General features: G+C 43.9%; 1 protein-coding gene across 2 annotated transcripts in view; it reads left to right on the forward strand.

Annotated features, from left to right (window-relative positions):
* The window catches only part of CORO1B (coronin 1B), a 626,540-nt gene that overhangs the window by 385,338 nt on the left and 213,569 nt on the right, over positions 1-27,633 (forward strand). For both annotated transcript variants that reach the window (XM_044084070.1, XM_044084068.1), the window contains exon 4: positions 23,121-23,250. In XM_044084070.1, the coding sequence (XP_043940005.1) occupies positions 23,121-23,250 (130 nt within the window). The remainder of the gene's footprint in view (positions 1-23,120; positions 23,251-27,633) is intronic.

Here is a 27,633-nt window from a genome sequence, read left to right on the forward strand (position 1 = left end):
CTTTAATTAGAGGTTCTATGCCCCCTCCTGATAAGAGGCCCAGGATGGAGCCAGAGTTGGAAAGTTTGGAGCAGGCCTCAGATGATTCAGAGTCTTCTGCTGAAGACATTCAAGATTTCCTCCTTATTCTGATTCTGATGCAGAGGATTCCACTCCTTCTGCTTCTCCTCCAGAGGATTTTTCATTTTCAGAAACTCTGCATTCCATGAGGGAGCATTTTAAGTGGGAGGGACAGGATTACTCTGATTCACGGAAGAGGCTTAGGGAGTTCTTGTTTTACCACAGCATAGACCCTTAGCTATACCTCCGGTTTTGGATGTTGTTTCAGATGTTTTTTCGGAAGCTTCCCTTAATCCAGATTCTGTGCCTCCTGCCCCAGTTAAACCGGACAGGTATTACAGGGTGCCTGAGGCTCATAAATATCTGTATAAGAGTCCTAGGGCGGACCCAGAAACTATTAGTCAGGGGCCTAAGGGTGTTAGAGCCTCTGTTGTTAAGAATCCGGTTCCTCTGGATAAGGAAACTAGAGCTTTGGATAGATGGGGTAAGAAGGTGTATACCTCTTCTACTTTAGCAATGAGAGCTTTGAACTGCCAGTTTCATATGTTGAAGTATCAGAATTTCCTCCTTTCTCAGCTAAGATCTAAAGTGGATGCTTTGGCAGAGGGCATAGAGTGTAAAGAATTGCAGGATTTAGTGCATGTTTCTGAACAGGTGGGTAAGCACTCTTTGCAATGTGGTTTTGATGCTTTACAGGCTTCTTCTAGGGTGGCTGCCACTGGTTCAGTTATTCGTAGGCACGCCTGGCTTAAGGATCAGAATTTGTCTGAGCATGTTAAGTCTAGAATTCTGGATGCCCCTTTACAGTCTGAAGTTTTGTTTGGTCCTCCTGTGGAGTCTGTCTTAAAGAAAATGGAAGACAAGGCTAAGTCTATGCAGACTGTTAAAGATTTTTTGCAGGTACAACCTCCAAAGTTTAGTAGAAATTGGCCTACTAAGGGGTGGACGTACCCTTCTTCTGATTCTCAGTCTAGGGGTAGATCTAGGCGTGGTAGGGGCAGAGCTCAGAGTACCTTCAGGCCGAGACAATGGAGTTCGCCTGCTCAATCTGCTGGTGAGGGCAGGGGCCAGTCCTTTCGTAAACAGGCCCAATGACCTGCATTTTTCAGCTGCCAGATTCTTCTTGCCTGGCAGCTCCTTTGGGAGGAAAGTTGGCTCTTTTCAAGCAAAATTGGCATTTAGCCACCCAGGACAAATGGGTATTGGACATTATAAACCGAGGTTACAAGTTCTATTTCCACACCATGCCTCCTTTCAAAGGCATGCCAGACGTCCCTCCTCGGCAAAGGATAGAGGCTCACAGACAAATTTCTTTACTTCTTCAAATAGGAGCTATACAGCCAGTTCCTCTGTCAGAAGTGGGCCGAGGATTTTATTCTCGCCTGTTTCTAGTTCCAAAGAAAGGGAACACGTGGAGACCAATTTTGGATTTATCTATCCTCAACACTTACCTGGACATTCCAAAGTTCAAGATGCTGACTTTACAACAACTTTTACCTCTGTTGGGAAAAGATCACTGGATGGTTACTCTGGATCTCAAAGAGGCTTACCTTCATGTTCCTATCAGGCCCAGTTGCAGGAGGTACCTGCGTTTTCGGGCTGGAAATTTACATTATCAGTTCTCTGTATTGCCCTTTGGCTTATCTACTGCGCCCAGAGTGTTCACAAAGGTTCTGGCTCCAGTGATAGCATTTTTCAGACTAAGAGGAATACAGATTTATCCTTATTTGGACGACTGCCTGATTATTGCACAAGAAAAGGACGAACTTCTTCATCATCTACAGTATGTGATGGCAGTGTTAAGATGCCTAGGGTATTCTGTGAACGAAACAAAGTCCAGTCTAGTACCCTCTCAGGACATGTGCTTTCTGGGTGTGAGACTGAATACAGCTTCCCAGATGGCCTTTTTGACCCCGGACAAACAAAGAAGTCTTTCTCTTTATTTCCAGCAAATGTCTCTACGGTCCAGGCTGACTGCAAGGACAGTCCTTCAAGCCTTGGGGTTCATGGCATCTTGTATTCTGGTGCTTCCCAATGCCAAATTGCATATGAGGAAGCTTCAATGGTATCTCAAAAATGTGTGGACACAGCACTGCCAAGATCTAGACACTGTCATTCAGATACCTTGCATTCAGAAGGAGTTTTTGTGGTGGGCTCAGGAATGTCACCTAAACAAGGGACTCTCTGTGACCCGGCCAGAGGCGAGTCAGATTCTAACGACAGATGCCTCGGACAAGGCTTGGGGAGCACACCTCAATGGAAAATGGATGCAAAACACGTGGCCTGTCAAACTCCAACATTTGCATATCAACTTGAAGGAAATGTTAGCAGTCCAGTTTGCATTGATGGCTTTCAAAGATTTACTTCACCCAGGGCAGGTGTTGATTCAAACAGACAACACTACTGTCATGTGGTACATCAACAAGCAGGGGGGAACCCATTCTTACCCTCTTTGCAGGCAAACGATGATTCTGTGGGAAACTGCTCTCAATCTACACCTCAATCTTCAGGCAAGGTTTCTACCAGGAGCACAGAACTCCTTAGCAGATGTATTGAGCAGACAAATAGTGGATCCTCACGGTGGAAATTGGATCCTCATGTATTTCAACAGTTGACAGTGTTATGGGGAACTCCAGACATAGATCTGTTCGCTTCTCCACTAAATTACCAGTTGCCAAAGTTTTGCACAAAAATGTTTCATCACACAGCTTGGAAGGTGGACGCTCTATCATTCAGTTGGAACAATCTGCATGTATATGCCTTTCCACCTCTGCCTCTTCTTCCCAAGGTACTTTTGAAGGCCAGACAAGACAAGCCAACCATGATTTTGATAGCACCGGATTGGCCTCGACAACACTGGTACCCACTACTGAGGAGTTTAGTACGAGAACCTCCATGGCCTCTGCCTTTGATTCCGCACCTTTTGTCACAAGAGGACACTCACTTCCTCAATGTCAAGATTCAGTCTCTGCATCTAACAGCCTGGCATATTCTGTTTTAGATTCTGGAGGGTCTCAGCTTCCACAACAAGTTTTGAATGTTATTTTGGAGGCCAGGAGGCCTAGTACCAGGAAAGTTTACGCTGATAAATGGAGGAGATTTTTTATTTGGAGCAAAGGAAAGGACCTTGATGTCTCCAAACCTGATTTAAGTGTTGCTCTTCAATATCTTACTGAGCTATTGGACAAGGGTTTGTCTTTCTCCTCAATAAAGGTTCATGCTGCAGCCATTTCTGCTCACTATGATTGTGACCCTCCTTTATTCTCTCATCCTTGGTTTAAGCAATTTCTTAGAGGGGCAAAGAATATAAGACCCCCACGTAGAGCTCCTACTCCTGCTTGGGATCTCAATTTTGTGTTGGAAAAACTTACTCTACAACCTTTTGAGCCTGCAGCACCTTTTGAGCCTGCAGCTACTGCCGAGTTAAAGTATTTGTCATGGAAAACTGCTTTTTTGTTGGCAATTACCTCTGCAAGAAGGGTTTCTGAATTACAGGCCCTCATGGCAGTGGAGCCTTTCCTGATTTTTCATAAGGATAGGGTATCTTTGCGTACTAATCCTTCCTTTATGCCTAAAGTGGTTTCTAGTGTGGCCTTAAATCAAACTATTCATTTGCCTACTTTTTATGCAAACCCCCAAAATAAAGGGGAGAAAATTTTGCATACTTTGGATATTCACAGGCAGTTGCGTTATTATTTGAGCAGAACCAAGGAGTTCAGACAGGCTCAGCAATTGTTTGTTTCTTTTGCTTTGGGTTCACAGGGTAAACCTGTTTCAAAACAAACTATTTCTAAATGGATTGGGTTTTGTATTTCTTTCTGTTACTCCCATCATGGTAAGGAGATTCCTGCTGGAATCAGGCCTCATTCCACTAGGGCTACTGCTACTTCTACGGCCTTTCTAAGGGGGGTAGCTACAAAAGACATTTTGGAGGCAGCTACTTGGAGTTCAGTGCATACCTTTTCTAAACATTACCACCTTCCTCTTTATTCTAAGTCTAGGGCTGGATTTGCCACTGCAATTTTACAGGGCATTTTAGCGGCCCCTAATGCTTTATGATTTTACCTTCCTCCCTTTCCGTTGCTTTGGGATTCTACCCATAAGTAAGGACTGCAGCAATGTGAGATGAAGAACATAGTACAGTTTTGTACCTACCATAAATGTAGATGTTCAAGATCCACATTGCTGCAGTCAATTACCTCCCTCCTTCCCCACTGTAGTTTGACTTGGTGCTATGCTTTAGGTGATGGTTGTTGTTGGGCATGTTTTTGGGAGGTATTCTGTTTTTGGCTGTGGCCTTTCTGGTTTGGCCTTCTGACATCTGGGGCAAGAAAAGACTGAGGATATGACGTCGGTCATGCGCCTTTATACCCTGACGCTCTGATGTCAGATCTAGGCGCCCATGACCGACGTCAGCCTAATACTTTGGTATTCGGGCCGACCGAGGACAGCGGACTACCCCATAAGTAAGGACTGCAGCAATGTGGATCTTCGAACATCTACATTTATGGTAGGTACAAAACTGTACTTTTAGGAGACATGATCTGCCTTTTACAAACCCGAACTGGGTGGGGTCCAGCGTTTGGAGATTACCAATGTCATTGTTTATAAGTTCCATGATGATAAGTTCCATAGCCTTGCAGGCCAGACTCTTCAGGCTAATGGGGTGGTAGTTCCCAGGGTCCGTGGTGGCTCCCCCTTTGTGGAGTGGGATAACCGTCGCTGTGCGCCATTCAGTGGGCACAAAGCCTGAGGTGAGGCTATAATTGAATGTGGTACTTAGGTGGGCTGCCAGTTCATTCTGTAGTTCGTGTAGAACACAGCCTGGGATGTTGTCAGGTTCCATGGATGCTGTCTTCTTGGCTTTGGATTGTGTGTTTTTTACCTGTGCAGACGTGATTACATGAACTTTGCATTCTTCCGGTATAGAGATGGGCCCTTTAGGGGATGAGACGGGCATAAAGTTAGCACTGAACCTATCTGCCAGGATGTTGGCAATATCATTTGGTTCTGTATATTTAATTCCATTGTGCTGTTACTCGGAGCAGATTTGAGTATTGCCATTGAGATTCTTGACATAGCTATAGAATGCTTTGTAGTTGTATTTAGAATTAGTGGCAATTTTGTTTTCGTAACTAGGCTTGGAGGATTTTATGAGGGGATCTCAGCTTCTTACTGAGGCTGAACAGGGAGTTCCTCCAATCATGAGATTTTACTCTTTTTAGCAGCAGTTTCTTCTGTTGTAGAGTTTGTTTATGGCAGGGGACCACCAGATTGGCTTCCTTTTTTTTTTTGGAGGATAGCATCTTGGTTCTGTTAGGGATTGCATGATCCATGCTCTCATGTAAGTGCTTATAAAGTGCATTTGTGTAGAATTCAGCAGTCTTACCTCTATTGTCCATCAGCATGGGTGTCGTGAAGTTTGCCACTTCTGTCTTAAGAAGCGTGAAGTTGGCTTTGGAGAAATTTTTTACTGTGGTTTCCCTAATGGGGGGTGGGGGCGGGATGTGGATGTCTAGAGTGATTAGCTTGCGGTCGGATCTGACCAACGAGGAACTGACCTCTGGTGTGGAACATCGGTTGCCCATGTTGGTAATGACTGTGTCTAGAATATTGCTGCTCATGGTGGGGGTATGGATAAGTTGATCCAAGGCACTGGAATTTATGAATTCCAGAAAACGTTGAGCACAAGAGTTGGTACATGAGTAGTTTTCCCAGTTAATGGTGGGGTAGTTGAAATCGCCCATTATTAGGGTGTTAGGTTGTACCCTAATATTTTCCAGTGTATCAAGAAATGAGGAATGGGAATCCTGGGGCGTGGTGGGGGATATGTAGCAAGCTACAATTTGGATTGCGGTCTTGCCCAGAGTTAGTTGCACTTGGATAATCTCGGATGCATTATGCTGAGCAACTAGCCTGGAGGTGTGGCTATCCTTAATGAATATGGATGCCTCCATCTTTAGTGTTTCTTTCCAGGTTAGGTAGCCGAAAGGTGTGGTATGAATTATAGCCTGGCAATGCTGAGATGCTCTCTGGAGCCTTGAACCATGTCTCTGTCACTGCACAGATGTCTATGTTCTCCATTTTAAGGAGTGCCTCGAGTGAGTGCATTTTGAGGTTTAGACATCTAGCATTGAGTGGCATTACCCCCAGATTTTGCTTGCAGGACCTTCTCCTAAACAACCGTCTGTCAGCCAGACAATTCATGTGCCTCCTAGGACTAATGGGACCCACCATCCTCATGCAGCCACTAGTTAGGCTACACATGAAAAAGTTACAGTGGTATCTGAAGAATGTTTGGTCTCAACACAGTCACTCACTGGATTTTCAGATATCCTTCCTTTCATGCCTAAGGACAGAATTGAAGTGGTGGATTCAGCAGGTACAACTAAACCAAGGCCTGCTCCTGCAGCCCACCATGCCAGCTCAACTAATGCACACAGATGCCTCAGATCTAGGCTGGGGAGCAACCATGAATGGCCTCAAAGTACAAGTTCTATGGGAGCCATCACTTCAGAAAAAGCACATCAGTGTAAGAGACATGACTGCAGTCCACCTTGCTCTGCAGGCCTTTCTCCCACTCATAAGACCGGGCCCCTTACAAATCTTCACAGACAATACCACTGTAATGTGGTACATCAACAAACAGGGGGGGGGACCAGGTCTTACCTGCTCTGCAGGCTAGCAGTGTGAGCTTGGGAGTTAGCCTCTTGAAACAGCATTTCACTGCAGGCAGTCTACATCTCATCCCAGGGCAACCATCAGGTGGATGCTCTCAGCAGAGAATTCTCTCTGCATCATGAGTGAATGTTGCTCAGAGATGCATTCCTCGATATTGTCCACCAATGGGGCACACCTCAAGTAGATTTATTTGTGTCCCCCCCAGAACAGACAACTAAGAACTTTCTGTGCCAAGGATCCCTCTCTGCTAACTTGGAGAGCAGACGCCTTCACCATTTCATGGAAGGGACTGTTTCTGTATGCCTTCCCTCTCATTCAGAAAGTCCTCCTAAAAATCAGGAGGGATATGCCAAATAAATCTTGCTGGTGACCCCCTATTGGCCAAGGCAGCATTGGTTCCCACTACTACAATCTATTGCCAAGGGCAGTCACTACAAGTTGCCTCACAAGGTGGACCTGCTCACACAACAGAAGGGATCTCTCATTCACCCACACCTGGAGATGCTTTGCTTAACCCTCTGTGTGATAAACTTTTAATTCCCTTCAGACACCGGTACACTGAGGACATGCTGTCTATCCAGCAGGAGCCCAGGAAACCCAATACCAGGAGATCCTATGTTTCCAAATGGGAAAGGTTCTCCAAATGATGTCTCCAAAGACATAGGGCTCAATTTCAAGCAGATGTTCCCCTAGTCCTTACATATGTGTGTGAGCTCATAAAATCAGACCTGTCATACTCTACAGTGAAGGTGCACTTATCTGCTATCTCTTCCTGCTTATCTGTGGAACCCCCTGTTCTCTCCAATTTGGATGTTAAACTATTTGTAAAAGGGATCTTGCACATTAGGCTACAAAGGAAGCCTATCCCGCCACCTTGCGACCTAAACTTTGTCCTAGCAAAACATACACTTGCACCATTTGAGCCAGCCAGCTCTGCCTCCCTACAGATGTGCAAATGGAAAACAGTCCTACTGCTTGCCCTCACCTCAGCCAGAAGGGTTTCAGAATTACAGGCACTTATGGCATCTCCAACCTACACTATCTTCCACAAGGATAAGGTAACCCTGCGCACCAACCCCTCCTTCATGCCCAAAGCAGTCAATGAACTGTCATTAAACCAGTCTGTTCATTTACCCACCTTCTTTCCGTCTCCTAAAAATGACAGTGTGAGAATACTACAGTCCCTTGATGTCCACAGACAACTAAGGTTTTACTTGGACAAAACTAAGACCATCAGAAAGCCTAATCAGCTCTTTGTGTCATTTCATCCCAGGGCCCTGGGCAAGGCAGTATCCAAGCAAACTATCTCTTGCTGGATAAAGAAAACTATCTGTTTCTGCTATTCCTACCATGGGAAACAATTACCTCATGGGGTCAGAGCACATTCTGCAAGAGCTGTAGTGTCTTCTGGAGCCTCCCTCAAAGGCCTGGACACTACTTCCATCCTTGAGGCAGCCACCTAGTCCTCCATACATACCTTCACCATACATTACAAACTGGACCATATTTCCAAAGCCAGGGCAGGGTCTGCAAGGGCAATCCTTCAAGTATTCCTAGAATCTGCAACCTCTTCCTCCACCCTTCCTCCTTTTTAAGCTGTGGTACTCTCCCATAGTAAGAATATTGCAACATGAGAACAGAAGGACATAGAATAGTTGTGTAAAATCTTACCACAACCATAGATGTCCTTCTCTTCCATGTTGCAATATTCCTTCCTTCCCACCAATCCCCCCTTATGACATCCACCTGTCTAGAGGGTATCATTGGGCATTACCTAAACTTGGGTCAGACAGGGCAATTAAGTACATTTAACCTGTCTAGAGGACATCATTGGCACTACCTAGACTACTGTCCAACTGAGCAGTCAGTTCTGAGGTCTGTGCTTGCAGACATCACATCTAAGGCCCCAGATGTATGGCCCTGCATGTGACATCCCACACACTAGCAGCAACCAAGCTTGAGCTTTTGCATAGAAGCCAACGTTCGGGTCGCCTGAAGCGGAGGATTCCACAGTAAGAATACTGCAACATGGAAGAAAAGGACATCCGTGGTTATCCTAAGATTTTACACAACTATTCTTTTTCAACAAGTTTGTGACTTTTCAGTTCCAGTGCCCCACACAACTTTACTCTGTCTTTACATATTCAACAACATGTGTATACACACTTGCCCAAAATTCAGGGCATTTGTAGCCCTCAGACCATCATCACATTAGGCTATCGTCAGTATTTCTATATGATCATTTAAAATGTTCTTGAATTCGTTGTTAACGTAATATACCCTAAATATTCCTAATTCTTGCTCTTGTATAGAACATTCCAGTCTATGCAGTCATCTGTTCCTGGGCATTTTCACTCACTCACACAGACGCATAGACAGATGCACAGACAGACAGACACACAGACGCACACACACATGTACACCTCTCTTTCCAACTTGATCCATTTTTCCCTCCTATGACGTCCCCACTCTGGGCCAGTAATCAAGGAGCCTGAATCCTCACCACTGACACTTGAAAGGGATGTTCATTTAGAATACAAATGGATACACTTAGTATTTCCAGGTGCAGACCTCTGTGCATCAAGCACAATTTCCCTTAAGAGCACACAAGGAACACACTCGGCCCGGGGTCTGGATTTCTATGTCTGTCTCTCTCCAGGTCTCCAATAAGACTCCCCAGTGGTACTCCTCAGCCGAGTGCCAAGTCCTCCACCACTCTCTCTGAAACCAATGCTTCGTGTCCCTGCTCCAAGTAGCTCACACACACACGACTGGCACAGGTTTACTAGCAATGCCCCCTTCTGCCCAGACTATAAAGTAGTCACCACTGCCACCAGGCACTACAAAGTCAGCTACCTAAGGCTCTTGTAAGGGTACCCAATTATACTGAGTGAAATTAATATTAATACAAATGGTAATGTTGACCAAACAGCAAGGCTTTCAAGAGTGGCCACAGTTAACACCAAATAAATATATGCAAATACTCTCAAAATTTAAATATTCTAAAAAGGACCGGCCACAATGAAAAGTTTAAATATATTTAATAATAAATAATAAGAGAACATAAAAATGCTAAATATCTATTTAAACACCAGAGTTTGTCACAGGGAATATAAAAAATAACACAGATGGAACAGTACTTCTGCTCTCACTATATTTTTCTGAGTAATCTAAAGAGAATTACTGCTCTCTAGTGAAGTTACTTACTGAATAGAGCAAGGCAAGATGATTTGGCTGAGTGGTCTTTGTTGTCAGATTCAAGACAGAATACAGAATGCTGAGAGCAATTTCCTATTAATATCGAAGTATTATTTCAGAGTTGATTACACAGTGATATATCTGGTCATCTGACATTGTTTTCCACACTTGCCAACACTAGAAGCTGTCATCCTTTATTTCCTTTGACATTTCTACTTCTCCTTGCTGAACACTGTTCTTACTACTTTGTTCTGTTTGCATTTGAATTAGACTTGGAAGTAATTCTCGTATATCTCATGTAGCGTCATCTGAATTATAAAAAGTCAGCAGCTTTACTGTCCCAAAAATGCACATTTAAAATAATGAGAAGTGACCATCTGAATTTCAGCTCCCTTCATTTATGTTCTCACATTACATTCATAATATGCAAACTGTGGTTAATGCCCCCTTATTTTAATCACGTTCAAAAATATAGCTGGGGAAGAGCGATCATGGAAACTGCCTTGCTGTGGCTTTAGATTTTATGATAATTTCTTCTGTAGCTCTGTTCTAAATGCTGTCCCTATACCTGACTACCATCAGTGTTACCACTACCCATTGGACTACCATTGTGCAGATAATCGTGGAGTTTTTTTTTTCTTTTTTTCATTTTTTTCTTTGTTACGTCTTGCCCTCATCTGCATAACCCTGTCCAGTGGTTCCCTTACCAGTTCCTACTTGACCAGTTGTTCCCTTCAGTTGGGGATTTGCCATGCTCATTTATTCCCCCAGGTAGTGTGAGGGCCTTTGTAGTCCATCCATTTCCTATCTGGGGTGAGAGCCTAATCTTACGTATACCTTTAGAAATGAGAGTTGGAAGTTAGGGAGTGGGACTGCATGATGTTGTTCGGGCTAACCTAACTTCTTCCCTGATGTGGTAGAGACTTTCTATATACCTGTGCCACTCCCAGGAGGCAGAGCTACTGTCAGTCCCTGCTAAAGAAATCTAACATGACACCAACACCTCCCCAGGATCGGTGCACTAGTCCTCATGCCAGCTGCTGCAAGCTGTCAAGCCTGTAATCAAACCTGAGTTGCCAAGGTCATTGTCAGGACTTTATTCTGTACACAAGCAGATCTAACCCTTTTTTAGATCGTAGTGTTTCTGTTGGTAGGTTAGTTTTAGGAGCTCACTTTTGTGAGTTTCCAAACATGGAAACCCTCAGAGGATGAGGTTTCCTACATCATGCCTGCTGCCAGTCAAAGCCCCAAAGTTTTGTCACTGTTTATGGGGGAAAAAAAACAGAGAGGCTGCTATATAGGGTTGCTCCGTAATCCTGACACGTTGAAGATGGGGGACACTTAAGCCATTTATTTATATGGCGAGTATAGTTTTGCGAACTACTGTAAAGGGCAAATCTTTGTGTTGCAAAAAAGGGTCTTTGACAGCATCCTTGATTTGGCAGTGATAATATTCACAGGATTGTCAAGATATGGATTTGCAGTTAATATGGAGTGAAATTTTTGAAGCTTGATAAGGTTGAGACGGCATTTAACAAAAATCCATGGAACTTTGCTTTGACAATTTTCATTGTTGCACCACAAAACCTCAAAGTAGTAATTTTAATATGTAATTAATATATCATTGGCTCTAGATGATTCACTGTTAAAGTGACACCCCAGTCCCATGTGTAAAAATGGGGAAAAAGGGGTTGTGGGTAGATGGACGGACGAATATACTTCAAAAATGTCCATAAAAACAAGATCCTGTTGTAATGCTTTTTCCTGAGATCTCTTGGCTATCATGATGGAGACATTTGTTACTCCTGCAATCCTTAAATTGTGTTGTCTGGATCTTTTGCTACTGATGGAGCCACCTTTGGTAGTCTAATCTGAGAAGAGAGATCAGAAAACAACAATCCAGACTGTTACCCTTATGGTAGTTCAAATCAAAGAACTTCCCTGGAACAGTGATTAGTGAGGTCCATCTTTGAAATCAAGCCTTGTAGTAGTTCATTGTGCACCTGGCAGCTGTGAGATTTGCATGTCATTGTTTGGTTCAGACCAAAAAAAAAGCTACTTTGAGCCATTGTGATGCCTATTAGGTGGCAGACAGCAGACGGACAGATTAAGATGAACTAGGCTCTGGAAATGAAGTTATGACATTGAGACCAAGAGCATTCAGAGGCTGAGTACTCAACCATTAGAAAAAGCATATTCTTTCTTTTTACTTCTATCCATTTAGCATCTTTGTTGTGTTCCATAGGATCTTCATAAATACTTCTCCAAAATGTATCTATTTCTTCTTTTTTTGGCGGTCTTTTAATTCCTTTTATCTTGTTTCCCAGTTCTCTATAAAACTTTTTTGGGTCCTCAATCAACTGCTTATTTTGTACTTTTCCTTTATATTATTCTGCATATCCAAGTTTTTCCCCCTGTGCTGAGATTTTTATTTTATTCGCAGTAGTGCATGATAGATCCTGATCTGCTCTAATACTGCACATTTCTTTTATTATATCTATCTTTCTGAGTATTTTTGTTGATCTGTTACCTCTTCTATCTGCTTGTAACAGTGACACTTATTGTCTTAATTGCTTTATAGTTTTCTCTGTTTGATATTTCCATGATGGTATTCGATTACTCCCCTTCCCTTCCCTCACTACCCTGTGTTCTTGTGGTAGAAATTTATCAGTTATTAATTTAGCTGCACTGTTGGTCTTCTGTTAGTCTTGATGACGCAGTTGAATTTTTTAATGCTATCTTCCTGAGCATCCTTAATTACCATGCCCCCATAAGACTTTCCAGAATCAACGCACAACCCTCCCCATGGCTACAGAAAACCACTAAGTCAGAAATGAAAAACAGGGATAAAGCCTGGGAGGACTGGCGCAAAACCAAAACCCCCTCAACTAGGCAGAAATTCGTAGAACTACGCAATAGAGTCAAAACGCTAATAAAACAGGACAAATTCCAATACTACCAGTCTGCCCTAGACTCCTCCCAACACAGCCCCAAACAATTCTGGTCCTCCATAAACTCCATCCTCCACCCAGGTAAAGTCAGTACCCCTCCTCCTAACATCCCTCACTCCTCCGAAAATATTGTTACCTCATTCAACACACACTTCACACATACCATACTATCACTAGCTAAACAACACAACCCCCTCCCCTCCAACCCACACCTTCAACTAGTAATCTCCCCACTGCCTTCTCTTTTTCGCCTGTACCTACCCCCAATATAAAAAAACTCTTAACTAAACTTAATCCCACCAAATTAGCAGCAGGCAACCTCCCAAGTGAATACCTACAATTCACAGCTGATGCTGTGGCCCACCCAGTATCCATCTTGATTAACCGATCTCTGTCAAAGTTACATTCCCACACTGGGGAAAGTATCACATATAAATTCCCGTCCACAAAGGCGGCCCCTCTACAGAACCAACCAGTTATCGCCCCTAGCTATTCTCTCTCCACTCTCCAAAATACTAGAGTGATGCATACACTCTCAGGTCTCAGACTACCTCCTTAATAACAACCTCCTTTCCAATACTCAGCATGGTTTTCGACCAAACCATAGCACCACCACTGCCTTACTCTCCTTTACTAACACTATCCTTCAGCATAAAGACAATGACTATTTCTCCTCTGCTACTTTCCTAGACCTATCTAAAGCATTTGACATGGTCCCACACAAACAACTCTTCTCTATCCTGAATGACCTATCCTTCTCTCAATCAGTCACCAACTGGTTTCAGAGTTACCTGTCTGACTGCCAGCAATCCATTGTATGGCAGAATGACACATCTCCCCAACTACCTGTCTTCATAGGGGTTCCCCAAGGATCCGTCCTTGGACCCCTACTCTTCTCTGTTTTCACCAGTAATCTAGCCTCTGCCACCAAACATGGCACACTTATGCAATACGCAGATGACTCAACCATCATCTGCTCAGCCCAGTCCCTACCCAAACTGCAAAAAGTCACACAGGAAGCCTTTTACTCTGTTGAAACTTGGTTATCCGATGCCCAATTAATGCTCAACCCAAACAAAACTAAACTACTCATCTTACAACCCACCAAACATACTCAAAACAACTCTCACTTTAACATCACAGCAAAAGACAACACCACTATATACTCAACTGAACACACCAAATTGCTAGGAGTGGAGATAGACAATAAACAAAAATTTGACATTCACATATCCGTGACCATAAAAAAGTCCACAAAAAACTAGGAGCGTTATACAGAAATAAGCAACTTCTCAAAAAAGCAGCAAAGATTTCAATAGCAAATTCCCACCTTATCTCCACCCTACTTTATGCCTCTCCAATATATACCAACCTAAGGCAATGCGATCTAAACAAGCTAGAGACCTGCTACAACAAAATCGCCAAGTTCGCCACAGGGGCATCCTGCAGTAGTCACCACTGTTTCTCACTTGCTGAACTGGGCTGGCTTGAACTCCCTCACCTCCTTCAATGGTATCAACTCTCACTCGCCCACAAACTAGTAATCCATCCACTAAATGTCCCATCCCTCCAAAATCTACTCCATCCCTATCGCTCCACCAGACCACTAAGATCCAGCAACAGAAATCACTTGCATATCACTAAAGCCAATAACTCTGCTGGTGCAGCACTATTCTCTTGCGCCATAGCCAAATTATGGAACTCCCTCCCGCCCACAATTACCTCCATACCATCATGCTCCCACTTCAAAACTTTACTAAAAGCGCACCTGAAAACATGCTGGCTATGCCCTTGCAACTCCCACTCTAATATCACCCACCACCTTTCTTTCCACCCCACTAACTACCTTGATTATAGTAAGCTCAGATGCTCATAAGCCTAGTACTTATTATACAGCAGGAACTTCTTATTGTAATATTTGTTAATGTCTGTTGTGTAATTCTCAGATGAATATTCTAGTTGTCTACTGATGTACTATGTTCTTCATCTGTAAATATGTTTGTAATTAATTGCTATGTTAAATTGTTAATCGCTATGTAGTCCAATGTAACAGCTGTCTGATTATTTTAACTGGGGAGCTTTTCTTCCCGGGCCTCCGCTGAAAATGGACCTACGTCCAGTCGGACACTCCCGGTCAACAAATGTAAATAAATAAAATAAAAATAAAATCTCTATGGACAGTCATAATAACTGTGTTCATTTGTTTTATCAAACTTCTGACTTTCTGGGTTTTATTGACCTTCTGCAGTCTTTTTCTTTCATTGATCTTAATATATCTATCCATGTCTATTAAATCAAGCAACTCTTCTCTTAACTAATTTTTCTTCTAAACTGAGGGCACATTTTTTGTTTTCCATTTCCTGTGGGCATTCTGTAGAAAGTTCTATAGTATCTTCTTGTGGCACATTCTCTTCAGTTTCATCCTGTTCCATCCGTTGCTCTGTCATATGGGAGCTCACTTGCCTATCACTCCTCAACATTGACTGCATCAGTTTCCACAATTCCTTGTTCCTTCCCTTGCTGTCCAGCTTCCAGTGAACATTTATGCTGGTTTCCTGTGAAAGGCTCCACAATATCTTCATGTGACACCTGATCAATTGCTTCCTGTGCCACTGGTTTCCTCTTAATTTAGATATCCATTGCACTATCCTGTTGTGGTGCTTTCTGAATTAAATTTCCTACACTGAATCTTTCATTTCGCAGGTACTCCATAACCACAGTTTCTATTTCTTTAACTTCTCCATTACTAATCTCTTTTTCCTCTTTGTTTTCTTTTTTTGTATTGTAAAGTTTTCCCTATCCGGATTTCTTTGCCTGTATTTCTTTTGAAATATCTTTGGTGCTGCTCTTTTTATATTGGTTAGTTTTGCTTTGTCTTTTGCATAAATATTACACCATATTAAATCTTTTTTTTTTTCCTCATGTCCATATTTCTTCTTCAGATGTCTCTTGATCTTCCTGCTTCTCCTTACTTTGGGGAATCATCTCCATCATGCTGAAATGTAACCTGTGTTAGACCTTCTATGCCAAATCCTTCACTTCGCAAGCAACTCCATGACATCAACTTCTATTTTTTTTTTTTAACTTCCACTATACTAATCTTCTTTTCTGCATTCCCTCTTTGTCATTTTTTTATTGTGAAATTTTCCATATCTGGATGCCTTTGCCTGTATTTCTCTTCGAATATCTTTGGGGCTGCCTTCTTTATTTTGATTAATTTGGCTTTCTCCTTTGCATAAATATTGCACCATATCAGATATTTTGTTTCCCATGTCCATATTTCTTTTTTTTACTTTTCAAAAATCTCTAGGTTGTATTGTTTATATTTTCGCACTTCCTCAGGTGCTTCTGTTTCCAAACAGATCAAAGTTTATTGATCTATGTGCTGTTTTTCACAAATCTGTTGTGTTAATGAATACAAATTTTTATTTGAAGTTTCTGACAGTTTTTCTTGTGGAAGTATTTTTCTTTCCTGTAATTTCTGTTTTAATCGTCTTGTATATCAGGTGTCCGGAAGTTTGTGCTTTTTGCATAATAGCAAAAATGCATAATTTCTTTCCACTTTGTCATCTTTATGGCTCTTTGGCGTATTAGTTTTTGTGATTTTGTGGACTACTACTTCCTTCTACAACAGGGGGGGCCATCCTCCCCTGGGCCTGGCCTGGCCCCATTGTAGGAATGTTTCCGTATTTTGAGGATTCTTTACTGTCATCTTTTCCGGTCCTGGCACCAGTGCGCCTACCAGGATTGGGCTTATAGGTTCATAGGTTGGTACTAGGCTATCAGCCCTAGGGCCTGTACAAGCCTAGCCATAACAATTCCCTGGCTATTTCTTCCCACACTGTTTACTTCCCTGGACCTCTGTCTAGCAGGGCGACTGACATCCAGTCAAGGTTCCTTTTGAAGAGGGCCAAGGAGGCACTCTGCTTGACGTGTATGGGCAATTTATTCCAGAGCCTGGGGAATCTCTGGGTCAGGAACCCATCCCTCCAGCATGATGTCCTTCAAGGATGCATCTGCAGTCATAACATATGGGTTGTCCTGCCTCAGGCAGCCCTTCGGTCGGCCGGATTCCAAAGTCTGGGTCTGGCCTCGGCTGATGTCGCACCTTCCCCGACGTCAGAGCGTCTGGGGTATAAAAGCATCAGCCGACGCCATTTTCCTCAGTCTTTCTTGCCCCGTGGTGCCCGAAGCAGAAGCTGTTCGCAAGTGCCGGTCGGTCAGATCCAGTGATTTCAGCTACCAAAAACTTCGAAAAAGCTAAGTACCCCGTTGGGGACTCTTTCTTGCCTCAGCCGATGTCAGATAAAGTAAATAATTGTTTAACTTGTGGGAAACAAATACCTCATAAGGATTTCCATTCCTACTGCCTTCCTTGCTTAGGACCAGACCATGACGTATCGTCCTGTTCAGCCTGTGCTTCCTTCAACCGACGAACTCTTAGACGTCGGTCGGAGTTTGCAGAGGAATTTTTTGGGGCTAGTTTTGCATATAAAATGCCGTCGGAGACTCCGACATCACATTTGGTGAAAAAACGAAAGGACAAGGACCGACACTCGCGGCCCGCGGTTTCGGCTGAAACCACGGTGAGGCCTACCGCGAGAGTCTCGGTTTCGGCAGAAACAGAGTCCTCGGAGATTCCTTCATCCGAATCCACTCAACTGACCACCGCGGCCCGGGAGGCCCCGGCTGAGTCGGCTACCGAGCTACCTACCGAAACCAGTGCCCAGGATATGTCCAACACCATTACCTTTGGACATATCTACTCCTGCATGTGGGGCAGCTAGGCCCCCTGCTTCCATGTCCATTAAGGCCTTTTCTAGGGCAAAAGCTGCTAAACTTTCTAAAGCTTTGCCTCCCAAGACTACATCCCAGAGGCCTACCTCCAGTTCTCAGATCCTCAGCCTTGCAGAGGACCTTATTTCTTTAATTAGAGGTTCACAACCTCACCCGGACAGGGCCTCTCACCCTCCACCAGACAAAAGGCCCAGGACTGAGCCTTCTGACCCACACTCTTCAGATGAGTCCTCGGATGGTTCTGAGTTGTCAGACCACCAGGAGGAGGCTTATTCGCCCTATGAGGATTCTGATGCAGAAGAATCTATCCCTTCGGTCTCCCCTCCTGAAGAGTTTTCCTTTGGTGAGACTTTACACTCCATGAGAGAGCATTTTCAATGGCAAGGTCAGGATTTCTCTGATTCTAGAAAAAGATTAAGGACCTTTTTACATTTGCCTCAGCATAGGCCCTTAGCTATACCTCCTGTTTTGAATGTAATTGATGATGTGTACAATGATGTCAGTGTAGCCCCTGATACTCTTCCCCCCGGCCCCTGCCAAACCTGATAGATACTACACGGTCCCGGATTCTCATTTTCATCTGTATAAAGCCCATTCTGCAGACCCAGAAACTATTACTCTGGGCCCTAAAGGGGTTGCGGCTGCCACTGCCAAAAATCCTCTACCTTCTGAAAGAGAGTCTAGAGCTTTAGAGAGATGGGGAAAGAAGGTATATACTTCTGCAACTCTTTCCATCAGGGCACTAAATTGTCAATTTCATATGATACAGTGCCAAGAGTATTTGTTAGATGAACTGAACAAGAAGCTTTCTTCTCCTGAGCCCCTTGACCATAAATCCCTTCAGGATTTGGTACACAACTCACAGCAGGTTAGTAATCATTTCTTAAAATGTGGTTATGATGCATTGGAGGCTTCATTTAGGTCAGCTATGACTGGGGCAGTTATTCGTAGGCATGCCTGGCTGAAGGAACAATCTTTGCCAGACCATGTTAAAGTTAAACTCCTGGATGCTCCAATGGAGAAACAAAATTTATTTGGCTCCTCTGCTCAGGAGGTCTTAAAGTATGAAGAAAAGGCAAAATCTGTGCAAACAGTTAAGGATTTCCTACAAGTACAGCCACCGAGATTCAGCAGAAACTGGCCTACTAAGAATTGGTCCTTTCCAGACTCGGACAGAGCCCAGAGAGGCAGGAACAGACGCCCCAGAGGCAGAGGCCAATCTAGGGGCTCTTACAGAGGCCGCCAGTGGCAGCCTGCCAACCAGAGAGGTAGTGCAACAGCAGCAACAACAACTACTACACCAGGACAGGCTCAATAACTTTACTCTGATTCCGCCCACCAGGGCTCAACTGGAAGCACCCTTGGGCGGAAAGCTTGCTTTATTCTCGGAAAATTGGCATTATATTACAAGGGACACATGGACACTGCAAATAATAGACAAAGGATAGAGGTTCCACTTCCACACTTTGCCAAAAAGAAACGGAATGCCAAACCTACCACCAAATCAGAGGGCAGAGGCTTTAAAGCAGATCAGCAACTTGCTTCAAATGAAAGCTATAGAAAAGGTACCACTTTCAGAGCAAGGCCAAGGATTTTACTCCAGACTATTCCTTGTACCAAGAAAAGAAAATCAATGGAGGCCTATTCTCGACCTGTCCGCACTGAATACTTACCTCATTGTGCCAAAATTCAAGATGCTGAACGTACAGCAACTTCTTCCCATGTTGGGCAAGGAGTCTTGGCTGGTGACTCTAGATCTCAAGGAGGCATACCTGCACGTCCCTATTCGACCAATCTGCAGAAGACACCTCAGATTTCTTGCAGGATCAGAGCATTATCAATTCTCAGCATTGCCCTTTGGCTTATCTACTGCGCCCAGAGTATTCACGAAATGCCTGGCATCAGTAATTGCACACTGCAGACTTCAGGGGATTCAAATCTACCCTTATCTGGACGACTGCCTTATACAAGCAGACAACAAGGTAAATTTGATAAAAGACTTTGCCTATGCCATCCACCTACTACAGGCATTGGGATACACAGTCAACATCCAAAAATCAAGACTGGTTCCATCCCAAAGGATAACCTTTCTGGGTGCGGATCTAGACACAACCACCCAAATGGCCTTTCTCACAGAAGAAAAACAAAAACAACTTCCGGATTACTTCATGAATCTGACAAGACAAGCTCAGCTTACTGCAAGGAAAATCCTGCAGGCCCTGGGTTACATGGCATCCTGCATAATTCTGATACCACAGGCCAGGCTGCATATGAGAAAATTATAATGGTACCTAAGGAGTGTATGGTCTCAACACAGTCACAGTTTGGAAACCTTGATACCAATCATTCCTTGCCTTCAAAAGGAATTCCTGTGGTGGGCTCAGGCCTGCCAGTCCAACAGAGGGTTGCCTTTCAACAAGCCAAAAACAAAACAAACCATCACCACGGACGCTTCAGACTGAGGATGGGGAGCACACATGGAGGGCAACTGTATCCAAGGCTTATGGTCTCAAGGACAGCTACACATGCACATAAACCAAAAGGAAATGCTGGCAGTGATGCATGCAATCGAGGCTTTCAAACCCTTCCTCCATCAAGGCCACCTGTTAATAAGGACAGACAACACCACGGTCATGTGGTACATAAACAAGCAGGGAGGCACACACTCCTACCCTTTATGCCGGCTGACTATGAATCTATAGGAGCTATGCCTGAAACTCAATATCCAACTGCAGTCCCAGTTCGTGCCAGGAAAGGAGAATGCACTGGCAGACAGCTTAAGCAGAACTACCATGGATGCACACGAATGGATGCTGCACCCAGACATCTTCCAACTCATAACAAAGGCATGGGGAACGCCGGAGATAGATCTGTTTGCCTCCCCTCTCAACCATCAACTGAGGACATTTTGCTCAAGGACATACCACCCACAAGCATGGAGGGTGGACTCTCTCTCTTTCAGCTGGAAAGCTCTAAAAGTATATGCCTTCCCACCTCTCCCTTTAATGTACAAGGTTCTACTGAAGATCAGGGAGGAACAGCCAAGAGTGATTCTGATAGCTCCAGACTGGCCAAGGCAACACTGGTATCCACTATTGAGGAGCATGTCACAGGCAAAACCATGGCCTCTCCCCCTATGGCCTCTTCTTCTGGCAGAACAATTTCAAGATCATGCATCCCAACTTAAAAACATTGCAGCTAACTGCCTGGAAAATCCCTTAAATCCAAAACAAAATGTTTTATCACAGAGAGTGAAGGACATTATCATGGAAGCTCGGACCTTCCACAAGGAAGACATACTCAGCTAAATGGAAAAGATTTTTCATTTGGAACACATCAAAGGCTTAGATGTGACAGTGGCAAGCATGACACATATTCTGGAATACTTAGCAGAACTGTTCCACAATGGCCTTTCCTATTCTTCCATTAAGATTCATGCCTCAGCAATTTCAGCAGGATACAATGTGGATCCACCTATCTTCTCACACCCTCTCCTCAAGCAATTTCTGAGAGGGATCAAAATATCAAACCTCCAAGAAAACCCCCTTTACCTGCTTGGGATCTCAACTTTGTCTTGGAGAAACTAACACTTCCTCCCTTTGAACCAGCAGCAACAGCGGATCTTCAGTTTCTGTCTTGGAAAACTGCATTCCTTCTGGCAATAACTTCAGCAAGAAGAGTATCTGAGTTACAAGCATTAATGGCAGTACAGCCATTTCTTATCTTCCATCAGGACAGAGTTACACTAAGAACTAATCCTACTTTTATGCCAAAGGTGGTATCTAGGGTATCCTTGAACCAAGCTATTTACTTGCCTACGTTCTTCCCAAACCCACAGAATAGGGGGGAAAACTTCTGCACACCCTGGATATACACAGACAACTACGCTACTACTTGGACAAAACTAAAAGTAGCAGAAAAACTGACCAACTATTTGTAGCACATGCTGCTGGGGTGCAAGGAAAAGCAATTTCCAAACAGACAATTTCAAAATGGATAGGAAATTGCATTTGATTTTGTTACTCCTTTCATGGAAAGTCAGTTCCTGCAAACATCAGGCCTCATTCCACAAGGGCCACGGCCACCACTACAGCCTTCCTACGAGGGGTGGCTACCAAGGACATTTTAGAAGCTGCTACTTGGAGCTCCGTGCATACATTTACCAAACATTACAATCTACCTTTATACTCCAGATCCAGAGCAGGCTTTGCTACTGCAGTCCTGCAGGGGATCTTAACTACACCATCTTTTTCTTAGTACCTCCTCCTCCAGATTGGCTATGGTATTCTACCCAAATGTTATGACTGCAGATGCATCCTTGAAGGACATAGTACAGTTTTGTACCTACCATAAATGTAGATGTCCGATAGGTATGCATCTGCAGTCAGGTTTACCCTCCCTCCTACCCCTCTGTGGTATTCCTAGGGTGCTTACCCCTCTTTTAGCTAGCTGGGGGAATCTATTATGGTGTATTTGTTTGTATATACATGTGTGTATATATACATATATATATATATATATATATATATATATATATATATATATATATATATATATATATAGAATTTTGCAAATGTTTGGAATTCTATTGCATTTATCCAAATTTAGCCTTCCTAGAGGGCACCTGGCATTTGGGGCAAGAAAAAACTGAGGAAAATGGCGTCGGCTGATGCTTTTATACCCCAGACGCTCTGACGTCGGGGAAGGTGCGACATCAGCCGAGGCCAGACCCAGACTTTGGAATCCGGCCGACCGAAGGGCTGCCTGAGGCAGGACAACCCATATGTTATGACTGCAGATGCATACCTATCGGACATCTACATTTATGGTAGGTACAAAACTGTACTTTTTGTTTATTGTGATGACAAGGTTTAGATCCCTGGAGCGTGTGGCTCTGAGGGATTGGGATTTTTTATCCTGGGTCTTGTGCACCGCAGCTATCTCTTTTGAGTTCAACCTACTTCTGTCCATGATGTATGTTATATAAATACAGTCTATATATCAGTGTTGTCTTGGTGAGATTTTGTGAAAATCAAGGTCCACCCCGCAAAGGTACTCACCAAGACTTGAGGATGTATTCAGTTTCAGCAATAATACTCTCCTTTACTTGCTGACTTATCTCTCCATTCGGACCCCATCTGTAAGAACAACTTGATGAGTACTGTAAACTGGGTGCTTTGACTCTGTGTCACATTATTAATTGTGTTTTTATATGCCCCATACAGAATTACTCCTCTGATTTTCTACTTAGTATGACTTTGGTCCCAGGTATTTGAGTCACTGATAAAGATGGCTGAATTTTGTTGATAAATTTTCATAATTGTAAAATGAGGTTGAATTGAGAAGTTGTTTTACCATTTAAATATGTAATGGTTAATGTGCTTATTTAGCCGTATAGAGAATGTTAACTACAGTGTCTAATTTTTCAACCAGGTCTGGCAGATACCCGAAAATGGGCTTACAGCGCCCCTGACTGAGGCAGTTGTCACACTAGAAGGACATTCCAAACGGGTTGGAATCATATCCTGGCATCCTACAGCTCGAAATGTTCTTTTGAGTGCTGGTAAGTCTTGAAATTCTTAAATGTGCACATATTTAACTTAAAGGATGCAAGTCAATTTAAGTGGCGAGTGAGAAGCAGCAGTCAGTTGGTTAATCATAATCTGTAGGTTATCTTGTAGATGGGGATATGGATAAACGTGTGCCAAGCAGCCTTTACTCTTGTTTCTGTTTATTTGTTGGACTGTCAGTAGATCAACATTCAGACTAAAGGACAACATTTTAAGTATACACCTCCCTTTTCTATGTTATCAGTAGTAATACCTTCAGTTGTGTGCTTGTTCTAGGAATTAACCTAGTATGGCTTTTCATGTCTGTTCAGCCGTAGTGTTTTTTTGGGGGGACAGTACAGTGGCGGCTAACAAAAATACACCTATGCAAGCTATACAAGTAGGAAATTTTGTGATACAAAGCTAGAACTTCAAAGTGCAGCTGGGGTGTCCAAGGGGAGCTGAAAATTTTTTTTATTATTACCGATAGTAACTGATTCTCTGTTACCCACAAAGTCACCAAGCCAGGAATGTAGTGGGTAGCTCAGAAAGCAGTTCTAGTAGCTCAGTGGTTGGAGGGGTGTCTGATACTGACCAGGAACATCAGAGAGCTGTGGCTGTACCATACAATGTAAAAGAAAAGCTCAACTGTGTCAGCTAATCAGGGGATGTCCTTCTATTTTCATGTTGCAGTATTCTAACATGAGGGATCCTCTGCCTGAGGTGACACAAACGTCTGCCTCATATACAAAAGCTTAGCCTGGCTGCTGTATGGTGCGTGGGACATCGCACACAGGGACCATAAACCATGGGCCATAAATGTGATGTCTACATGCACAGACTTCAAATTCTCTGCCACAAGTAGAACATCAGCTCACTTGTTCTGCTCAGCGCAAGTGACTCCTGAAAAGATAATTACCCCGTTGGGAAGTTTTTTGTTTTTTCTCTGCTAGTCTAGGTTGCTGTGTATTCTTCCCTTAGCTGATTCCATCCATGTCATCTAGGAAGGGAAAATGTAAGTGTAGTCGACAAATTCTGCCCAAAGACAGCCACGACCTGTGCTTATTCTGCTTAGGGCCTTCCGACAACTACAAATCATGCACCATCTGCCAGTCGTTTGTTCCAAAAACACTGTGCAGCCATCTTGCAGCCCTAAAGCTTTTCATTGATAACCAGTGCCTTGTCTTAGGGGTGGAATCGGAGCTGGCCGTCTTAGCAGAACCGCCAAAAAAGAATGCCAAAGTAGCTAGGCCAGATACAGCGACTGCACCTCCAAGTTCGGACGTTCCACCACCTGCCGGTTTAGGGGTTAAGGTACCTCCGATAGGCTTGGCGACTTTGGCGGGTACCACTTTGGATGCTGCCTTGGTTTCTCCAGCCTGCATGTCTGCAGAGGTTCCAACAACGTCAGCCTCCTGTGTCGGGGGGATCCAGGTTTGTCTGAACGGCTAGCATTACCATCCATCCCTGAGGACGGTGCTTCTAGTCCTAGGCTGACATCGGACACTAGGCCTTCACATACTCAGCCTGGACCTAACACTCCTTCTCTGAAAAGGAAACAGAAGTCTAAACATCTGTCTCCTCCATTAGAAGATTTGCCTAATTGGCAGGCATTTTCTCAATCTCTCTTTCAGGCCTTCTTGGCCCTGAGGCCTACTTCCTCGCAGACTCTTGCTGCTGTCCAGCCTTGAGCCCCAGGCCTGCTTCTGCTGGCCCATTGTCACATCCACAGACCCATGATAAAGAGTCTTCTTCTTCTCCGAGTCCCTCTTCTATGCCTCACAGCTGGCTTCTCCCCTGGAATACAGTTCTCCAGACAAAGATTCCTTGGAAGGCAATTCCCCACCTGAGGACATCACCTTTGGGGGAACTATTTCTAAAATGAGGGAATATTTTAAATGGAATTCCACACAAATGACAGAAGTACAGAAGAGGTATTACGAGCTTCTGCAGATGGAATCCCCCTCCGCCATCCCTCCAGTAATTCTAGCCTATTTGGACATTTTTGCCTCAGCTTCTAAGACTACACCTGCCCCTAAAAGACCAGACAGGTTTTATAAAGTTCCTGATGACTTCAAATTCCTTATTAAGCTTCCCGTAGCAGACCCAGCTGTTATTGCAAACAATCCAGACAGCTGCCCTCGTCTTCCCTACTGCCATCTGATAAAGATAGCAAAGTGATGGACTGGTTAGAAAAGAAAATGTATACTTCTTCAACCCTGACCTTTAGAGCCATTAATTACCAAACCCGTATAGTAAAATATGCTTTAGACCTAGTTTCACAAGACATGAATCTGCTGTCCTCCATTCCAGTTTCTCTCACCAAAACACACGTTGCCTCTAAACTTTCTTTAGCTGCACAAGTCACTAGACACTCCATCAAATGCAGTTATGATGCTACAGAAGCATCGGCTAGGTCAACTGCATCAGCATCAGTCCTTCGTAGGTACTCCTGGCTCAGGCTACAGCCACTGCCAGATGACATGAAAAACAAAATTATGGTTGCCCCTCTTGCCAGTAAGTTCCTCTTTGGAACACAGTCAGCAGAATTGTTTAAAAACCTGCAGGAGAAGAGCAAGGAGCTGCAGAACCCCAAGCATCTGTTTTTCTCACCAGTGCCTACGTTTCACAGAAACTACCCTGCCAAACCAAGTTTTGTCAGAAAGGCCTCTGCACCTCCTACTTCCAAATCCAGAAAAAGTGCCAGGAAACCTTCCTGTACCAGACCTAGCACCTCTCAAACTAATCAAAGACAGCCCTAACATAGCGCGACTGTCAAAACCCCCCTTACTTCGTTCCCTTTTCTGCCCGCCTCTCCCTGTCTTCCCCTGTGACAACAAATCACCTCAGACAAATGGGTTTTTATCAGTTGTGGAAAAAGGATATTTCATGACTTCGCAGGAAAAACCTTCTCCAAAAGGCTCCCACCAAAAGACCAAATCCATATCATCCCTCAAGTTATTTAAAAATCTGGTTTTACAGGGCACAGTAGAAAGGGTGCCCCCAGGACAGGAAGGTCAAGGCTTTTATTCCCGACTGTTCCTAGTCCCAAGAAAGGATGGCCCATGGAGACCCATCCTGGGCATGTCTCTTCTAAACCTCTTTCTACATGTACCCACTTTCCACATGCTGTCCCTTCAAACACTTCTTCCATTCTTGATGCCACTTTAGACCTGAAGGAGGCATGTCTTCACATCCTTTTCCACCCAGCCTTTCACAAATTCCTGCATTTTGCAGTGCAGTCTTCGCACTATCAGTTTTCTGCCTTGCCCTTTGGTTTGTCTACAGCTCCAAGGGTGTTTACAGTATGTCTAGCCCCTGCTGTGGCATTTTGCAGAACAAACTGCATTCAAATCATCCCATACTTAGACGACCTCCTCATCCAAGCCGCGGATCCAAGTACCCTGCAAAGACACGGTCAGTTCCATTTCCCTCCTCAAAAGCTTGGATTTCACAGTCAACCTACTCAAGTCCTCCCTTACTCCTTCCCAAGACCAGATTTTTTTGGGTTGCAGAATAAGAACGGATTTGATGAAGGCTTTTCTGTCACTAGAAACAGTTACTTCACTGACCAACTTCTTTCAAAAACTACTCCTAGTAAACTGCATTTCAGCCAGGAAATTTCTTTGTCTCCTGGGTCTGATGGTAGCTACTTTCCCCATGTTGCCTCTTGCCAGGCTAGATATGAGGAAGTTTCAGTGGTATTTGAAGAATGTCTGGTCCCAGCACACCCATCCACTAGAGTTTCAGGTCCCATTCCTTCCCTGTCTAAAGAAAGACATCAGGTGGCGGATTCAGCATATTCATCTGAATCCAGGACTTCTATTACAGCCTCTCACTGCAGTTCAACAGGTGTACACAGATGCATCAGATCTGGGGTGGGGAGCCACTATGAATGGACTCAAGGTGCATGGCCAATGGGACCCCTACCTTTGGGAAAAAAACACAACATAAGGGAAATGACCGCCCTTCTCCTAGCTCTGAAGGCATTACTTCCGCTCATACATCCAGGTCCCCTCAAAATCTTTACAGACGACACCATGGTCCTGCGGTACATTAGCAAGCAAGGGGAGACCAAGTCTTTCTTACTGTGCAGGCTGGCCATCCAAGCATGGGAGCTGGCTACCTTCGCCAATGTGTAACACTACATGCATTTTACATTCCATCACAAAATGATCAGGCAGATGCTCTCAGCAGATCATTGTCTCAGAATCATGAATGTATGCTGCACAGAGATGTTTTCCTGGACATAGTCCACTGGTGGGGGGTACCACAGATCTTTTTGCCTCCCCTCAGAACAGACAACTACAGCTATTCTGCTCAAGGTCCCCCTCCCCACAAGCTTGGAGAGTGGACACCTTCACAATTTCCTGGAAGGGGATGTTTCTGTTTGCATT

Source organism: Protopterus annectens, chromosome 9.part0 (assembly GCF_019279795.1).
Source record: "Protopterus annectens isolate FY-2018-M chromosome 9.part0, PAN1.0, whole genome shotgun sequence".
NCBI classification, from domain to species: Eukaryota; Metazoa; Chordata; order Ceratodontiformes; family Protopteridae; genus Protopterus; species Protopterus annectens.